We start from the raw sequence: 8,238 nt of genomic DNA on the forward strand, positions 1-8,238 counted from the left end.
TTGTCGAAATTCACACCTTCAAATACACCGGCCTTGATTCCCTGATCCTTGATTTTGTTAAATAAACATCAACTCGGGTTTTATTAATTAACCACACAGGACACTGCATGTTGACAGCTTAGGTATAATAATTTATTCAGAGGGCCGACTAAACAAGATCATCGCCAAACTGTGCGTATCAAAACGAAAGTGTTAGGGGCGATAATTCCCAGAATAGTTGTGCATTTGAAAACGAAAGTGTTAGGGGCGATAATTCCCAGAAGAGTCGACTCAACCGAAATCGAAAGTAGTAATCACGTTGTAATCGAAAATTGTACAGTCGTTAAATAGAGGTAAAATTTCGTGAAAATACACGAAAAGGTTGTAAAAATCATGGTCGTTGGTCGCGTCAGACAGGTGGTCGTTTAATACAGGTGCAATACATAGAGTAAGGTCTTGGGGGGAACTTATTATGGTCACATACGACAGTGAGTCGCTTAATACAGTGGGTCGCTATGGCAGTTTTGACTGTACGTAAAATGCAATATTAACAAAGGCATCACAAAATGAAGCCTCCTCTTGCAAGTGGATATATACAGTCATGTATGATGTATGTACAGACCCAGAAGCATGCTACTACATCTCCAAAACATTTCATTCCGTGCAAACTGTTCACCATTCCTTGCAGACCCTTCAGCATTCCGAGCAGAACGTTCACCGTTCCGTGCAAGAATCGTTTCGTACCGTTCCATGCATGTGGTGTAGCACGCTTCAGGGTCTGTACAATGATTCTTCTTTAATATTTTATCCACCCTCATGTGACTTATCAGTATTAACAGTTTAACGTAGAAAAACTATTAATTTTCACTTAATATATTGTATCTAATTTCATCAGTAACCAAAGAAAATGTATGTTACCACCCTTTTAAATATGTCAGACATAAATATACTTAAGGATTTAAAGGGACTGGTTCACGATTTTTGATAAAAATATTTTCCATTTTTGATGTTAAACATTAGAAATATAGCTCATTTAATGTTGACAGCCAAAATTTTGACCTTCTGAATGCAAGAATAAATGTAATATTTTAGCCTTAAATGTGTGTTATGTAAACAAAGACTCGAGTCTTTTTATGTAAACAAACAAACAAGTGAACTATTGATTTTGAAAAAAAATCCATCGTAATTTTGCATAGTCACAAATTTTAACTTTTAGATGACACATTTCACCCCAAAAATGCTTGAAATGTGAGAGATATGATAATAATTAGATCGATATCCATTTCTTTTGAAAATTTCGTAAGCAATAGCATACCGCAATCTTTGTTTACAAAACAAATAATAAACTCTCTAAAATGAGCTTCTGTGATGATGTGTCACCTTAATTTTCATGTGAAATCTTTCAAACACATTAGACAGTAGATTTTGATCATTAAAAGTGAAAAACGAAATTTTGGGTAAAATCGTGAATCAGTCCCTTTAAGGATAAAAATGCACATTTTCATTAAACAGCATTATAAAAATAAATCAAAACTGGTTGAAATGACTATTGAATTTCAACAGTTTAAATGTTACTTTATAAGTATGTACATATTGGGAAATCTTTGAATAAGTCTTACTATAGAAATAGATAACTGATTATCAAGTTTTTCAGCAAACTTTATATCATAACCAATGAATGAAATACTCTTCCAAAACATGTATTACTATCATGCGCAAAGTTTGATTAAATACAGAATTTGGGGGGAAACCCTATGATGTCGCATGATGGTGGCGGTATTAAGGTACAGACAACAGATTTTGAATGGTTATTGTATATATTGATGTGTAAGAACAGCATAAAATATATCAGATTGAACTTGTGTATTAATCGTACATGTACATTGTAAGAAAATGTGTATTGCAGGTCATGAACTTCCAGACATAGATGTGCCTGCCCCTTGTTCAACTCCAGGTTTGTATTAAGTGGAACTGTTATTCTGTTGTTTGTGTGTCGAGTGTACAATTTTTCATTCAATAGTCTGGTCGTGTTATGGGCATTGAATGGGTTTTGTTTTGATATTTATTATGCTAATAACACAGAACAGTACAATTACAGAACAATGTTCAGTGTGATAATTTGTCAGCATGTTTTGTGTTGTTTGTATACTAGATGTCAAAGTAAATGTCATATATATATGTATATCTTCTCTATAAAATGCTGTAATTTGTCAGCATGTTTTGTGTTGTTTGTATACTAGATGTCAAAGTAAATGTCATATATACATGTATATCTTCTCTATAAAATGCTGTAATTTTATCAGTATGTCATATATACATGTATATCTTCTCTATAAAATGCTGTAATTTTATCAGTATGTCATATATACATGTATATCTTCTCTATAAAATGCTGTAATTTTATCAGTATGTCATATATACATGTATATCTTCTCTATAAAATGCTGTAATTTTATCAGTATGTCATATATACATGTATATCTTCTCTATAAAATGCTGTAATTTTATCAGTATGATGTGTAACAGGAAGGAATTGAATCCAACAAATCAGGCTGGAATTCAAACCTGGGCCTCCTGACAGTTGTAAATTTGCAATGATTTAACAAAATATTTATTGACTGGGCAACATGTGTTTTGTTGGACTCGTAATGTTGCCTGTGGTCTCAGGCAACATTTTGTACTCTGGTCCATAAAAAACATTGCCCTCAACCACAATCAATATTTACATGTATGTATAATGTTTCCTTATCAGGCAGTAGTAAGTGCGGGAAATTCTCGGGAAGAACACCAACGACTGGGGCCCGAGCCACCTTGATTGTCTGCCCATTGTCTGTGATGAGCAACTGGCTGGTAAGTAATAATGAATATTTAATGTTAAGCATGTTTCTCCCAGAAATGTGATTTGTTCAATTCTGAAAGTTCTTGCCTGTGTTTCTCACTATGAAACCATTGTTATCAATCTGTGTAGGACCAGCTGGAGGACCACGTCCATGAAAATGTCCATCTGGATATTTACACTTACTATGGTTCTAGTAGAATCAGGGACCCGGCTGTGCTGACCAAGCAAGACATTGTCCTCACAACCTACTCCACACTCTCCTGTGATGCAAAGGTAAGTCCTTGGGAATATTGGACTCCTGATGATGTTGCAGTGAAATCATGACCATGAATCAATTTATTTCTTTTTTTGAATTTTACATACCATGATTTTTAGAAATGGAGTTGATGTGGAGTATAGGGCTATGGGCTCATTTTTAGCCATTTTTCGAGAAGAAAAAACAACTTTAGATTGGTTGATTCGGCAAACAGTCGAAGACTTTGCCATCAATTTTTAGCACTGTTACATGTATTAGGTCAATAGGACATGGGCACCGTAAGTGTTGGTTCTACCGGTATAAATCTAACAGATATTTCGGAAAGCATTGATACAGGCCATTCAATATGGAAATAAATGAAATCCCCATTCTTTTACACTTTGCCAATCCAATATTAACCATTTTGCATTTAGATTTTGTTTCCTGTTTATTATCCGTCATGTTGGTTTTTATATCAACAAGCCCAGTAAAATTGACTGAAAGTAATTATAAAACTGCAATTTTTTCATCTTCAGATGCAATTCTTTATATCATAAGCCTTAGATAGGTTGATCCATTGTATTGGGCGAGGCTAGCAAACTAGTATAAAAAAAATCAACCTTATCACTGAAAATTGTATCATTGGTATGTATAGAAATTTCTTTCGACATTGGGAATATTTTGGCTGGATAAATCACAAGAAATAGTACCTGTATTAAATGCATGAGATAAATGCTGAATGAAAATTGACAATAATTGATTTATGTTATAGGGTGACAGTGCACTACAAAAAGTGAAGTGGTTGAGGGTGATTTTAGATGAAGGACATGCAATCAGAAATCCTTCTGCCCAACAAACCAAGGCTATATATGCCCTGCAGGCTGAAAGAAAGTGGGTGCTTACAGGTAAGATCATGTAAAATCTTAATCTATTTACCTATGATTCTGTAGGGGTGTGTAGCAAATGTGGCTAACTTTAACATGTACATAAGGTAATAAAGCTTGTCAAAAAGAAATTCTTTTGATTAGGTATCTACAAAAATATACTAAATGTGCTCCAATTTCATATATTCTAAAAGATGATCAAATATATTTCTTGAGAATGTCCTTGGAGAGGAGGAATGAAGTAAGAAACAGTTGTGATAGGTACTTGTATTGTAAATCATACCTTTAGTATGGATCTCAATTTAGGAACACCCATCCAGAACTCCATCAAAGATTTGTGGTCATTGATCAACTTCCTCCAGATAAGTCCCTTTACAGACCGGCAGTGGTGGACCAGAGCGATAGAGAGACCGCTGGAACAAGGAAATGAGAGTGCTATCAAGTAAAACATCAAATGCTGTAAATTCCTTAATATGTGCTGGGAATTTATTATCACGGCATGTTGGAAGAGGCATCACTCGCAAAAGAAAATATCGCTTTTAATTTTCTGTCGCTAAAATACATGTAAGGACTCCTGATTAACAAATGACATGTGAATTCATGTTCATGAGATTTGATGTTTACGAGTCATTTCTCCATTAAATATTCACGTAAAATAAGGCATCTACATACAGTACAGGCTTATTTGTGTAATACTGTTGTAGTTCAGTATTACTGTGTATACAGTACAGGCTTATTTGTGTAATACTGTTGTAGTTCAGTATTACTGTGTATATAGTACAGGCTTATTTGTGTAGTACTGTTGTAGTTCAGTATTACTGTGTATACTGTACAGGCTTATTTGTGTGGTACTGTTGTAGTTCAGTATTACTGTGGTTATACAGTACAAGCTTATTTGTGTAATACTGTTGTAGTTCAGTATTACTGTGTATACAGTACAGGCTTATTTGTGTGGTACTGTTGTAGTTCAGTATTACTGTGTATACTGTACAGGCTTATTTGTGTGGTACTGTTGTAGTTCAGTATTACTGTGGTTATACAGTACAAGCTTATTTGTGTAATACTGTTGTAGTTCAGTATTACTGTGTATACTGTACAGGCTTATTTGTGTAGTACTGTTGTAGTTCAGTATTACTGTGTATACTGTACAGGCTTATTTGTGTGGTACTGTTGTAGTTCAGTATTACTGTGGTTATACAGTACAAGCTTATTTGTGTAATACTGTTGTAGTTCAGTATTACTGTGTATACAGTACAGGCTTATTTGTGTGGTACTGTTGTAGTTCAGTATTACTGTGTATACAGTACAGGCTTATTTGTGTGGTACTGTTGTAGTTCAGTATTACTGTGTATACAGTACAGGCTTATTTGTGTGGTACTGTTGTAGTTCAGTATTGTTCTATATGTTTTCCTGCTGTAGACGTGTTCAGCATCTGATGGGAGCCATTGCTATGAGAAGAACTAAGAATCAGATGGTGGATGGGAAGCCTATTGTGGAGCTGCCTGACAGAAAAGTGTTTGTGGAGCACGTCAAACTGTCAGAGGAAGAGAGATCTGTTTATGAAGCCATGCAGAACGAAGGCAAAATCATAGTTAGCAGGTAAATGAAAAGTTTAGGAATGTCCAGCATCCATTTTCCTTTCAGTCTGGTGAACAGCGTTTTGCTATGGAAATTCGTTTCAGCTAATTATATTTGTATTAGTTCCAAAGACTTGGTGAGTGATTTTGAATTTTTTTCATTCCAAAATTATAAGTGTCACATAAAAAAAATTGCTAAGGAAGAATGATACCATTTGTTATAACTCATGTTTTCACAGCTATATTGTTGGGTGAATACTGCTTTCTGGCTCCTTTCTATTTCCTGTTCAGGAGATGTTCTGTTTCTTTGCAGATACTTCCAGCAAGGTACCCTGCTGCATCACTATGGAGACATCCTTGCCATTTTGATGAGGCTGAGACAGATGTGTTGTCACCCCCTTCTGGTTGCCAAGGCTGCTGCTGCCATGAAAGATATCCTAGGTAAGACCTTGCAAAGACGTGCTAAAAATTGCATGCATTTTTTATGCCCCCACAATGGCAGATTTGGGGGACATACACATGTAGATTTTGGTCTGTCTGCAAAACCTTTAATCTCGGCCATTACTTCTGAATGGATGGTGATAAGGTGTTCTGATTTCGCATGTGTATTTCTTGTGATAAGACCTTTCTTTTCGTACCAAACTTTTTGACCTCATGTCCTTGAAATTTTGCCATATGGGGACATCAGTGCTTTTATGTTATTGAATGTTTCATATTGTGTAGAGGTTTTGTAAGGGGGGGAATATCTTTAATTTAAGACCTACAAATATGTGAGAAGCATGTCAAAATTGTGATGAACGTATATCTCTGATTAAAAATTAAAATATTGGTATTAATTTATAAGAATCTATTAATTTTTTTTAGATTGCTGCTGCATTTTTTATTTTTGAAAATTGATAGCTTTAGTGAAAACATTTACATGCTATTTAGGGTCCCATATTAAAAATGTGGAAGCTAGCGCAATAGGAATCTCATGTCTGTCCGTCATCACTTATCTTGAATAATTTTCAACCTAAAGCTTTCAGATTTATACAAAGGTAATTGAACATTAGAAAGAAAGCACTTAAAGATTTTGAGGTCATGGAGTCAAAGGTCAAGGTCACAAAAGACCTTCAATTATTGTGACATGAAAACTTGAAAAGTTGTTGACCTTGCATGGTATACAAGGTACATGTAGTCGATGGTTAACGAAGGACACCAGTAGATTTTTTGTTCACAAGGTCATACATGTCAGCTTTGCTAATTCCCATTTTTGCATGTGACATTATTTTTCCAATGCTCTAAATGTGAAAATAGATATTTGTCTTTTGGGAATAAAATATCAATGTAATACACTGTTATCATATATTGACACAACATCAAAAAGTGTTTAAATTTCTTCTCAAACAGAATTTGAAAGAAATACCTATTTATTTTATTAAAATCATCGACTATTCTGCAAAGAATTAAAGACAAACTAATATATCGTAGAAGCAGAATTTTTAGCGAGGATTTAATTTTGGCATTGTTATTAGCAAGAGTGATGAGATTGCTAAAATTGAATATCGCTAACAATTTATTCCATATCGGAGGTAATAGTTGTCTTTTCTAGAATTATACAGTCACTAAAATTAGTTCTTGCTAAATATATTTACTTATTTTTATTGAAAAGTTGCTAAATCTGTGTCTTGCTAAAAAAAAATCCACTTATAAAGGGTACCTTACTCCCCAGCAACAAAAATTATTGCATCAAATGAATTATATTTATGTACTTGATAAGTCATGTCAGAATTGGTAGAGTAATTTGAGGAAATAATAAAAGAAATAAATAAATAAAACTTATATATATCTCAGTGGTTTTTAGCTCACCTGTTCAAGTGAGCTTTTCTGATCACTTTTTGTCCGTCGTCTGTCTGTCTGTCTGTCTGTTAAACTTTTCACATTTTCAACTTCTTCTCCAGAACCACTGGGCCAATTTCAACCAAACATGGCCAAAAGCATCCTTGGGTGAAGGGCTTTCAAGTTTGTTCAAATGAAGGGCCATGTCCCTTTCCAAGGGGAGATAATCACAAAAATGCAAAAATAGGGTGGGGTCATTTAAAAATCTTCTCAAGAACCACTGGGCCAGAAGAGCTGAAATTTACCTCAAATCTTCCTGACATATTGCAGATTCAAGTTTGTTCAAATCATGGGCCCCGGTGATAGGATGGGGCCACAAGGGGGGATCAAAGTTTTACATACAAATATATAGGAAAAATCTTTAAAAATCTTCTTCTCAAGAACCACTGAGCCAGAAAAGCTGATTTTTACATGAAAACTTTCTGACATAGTGCAGATTCAAGTTTGTTCAAATCATGGCCCCCGGGGATAGGATGGGGCTCCAAGAGGGGATCAAAGTTTTACACACAAATATATAGGGAAAAACTTAAAAAATCTTCTCCTCAAGAACCACTAAGCCAGAAAAGCTGAGATTTACATGAAAGCTTCCTGACATAATGCAGATTCAAGTTTGTTCAAATCATGGGCCCCTGGGGTTAGATGGGGCCACAATAGGGGATCAAAGTTTTACATACAAATATATAGGAAAAATCTTTAAAAATCTTCTTCTCAAGAACCACTGAGCCAGAAAAGCTGATTACATGAAAACTTTCTGACATAGTGCAGATTCAAGTTTGTTCAAATCATGGCCCCCGGGGATAGGATGGGGTTCCAAGGGGGGATCAAAGTTTTACACTCAAATATATA

At 34.8% G+C, this 8,238-nt stretch overlaps 1 protein-coding gene across 3 annotated transcripts in view; it reads left to right on the forward strand.

Annotated features, from left to right (window-relative positions):
* LOC125649063 (helicase-like transcription factor) overlaps window positions 1–8,238 on the forward strand; it is a 72,490-nt gene that overhangs the window by 48,547 nt on the left and 15,705 nt on the right. For all 3 annotated transcript variants that reach the window (XM_048876273.2, XM_048876274.2, XM_048876275.2), the window contains 7 exons: window positions 1,886–1,933; window positions 2,732–2,829; window positions 2,948–3,091; window positions 3,826–3,958; window positions 4,244–4,379; window positions 5,357–5,536; window positions 5,828–5,955. In XM_048876273.2, coding sequence (XP_048732230.2) covers window positions 1,886–1,933; window positions 2,732–2,829; window positions 2,948–3,091; window positions 3,826–3,958; window positions 4,244–4,379; window positions 5,357–5,536; window positions 5,828–5,955 — 867 coding nt within the window. The remainder of the gene's footprint in view (window positions 1–1,885; window positions 1,934–2,731; window positions 2,830–2,947; window positions 3,092–3,825; window positions 3,959–4,243; window positions 4,380–5,356; window positions 5,537–5,827; window positions 5,956–8,238) is intronic.

This window comes from Ostrea edulis, chromosome 5, assembly GCF_947568905.1.
Source record: "Ostrea edulis chromosome 5, xbOstEdul1.1, whole genome shotgun sequence".
NCBI classification, from domain to species: Eukaryota; Metazoa; Mollusca; class Bivalvia; order Ostreida; family Ostreidae; genus Ostrea; species Ostrea edulis.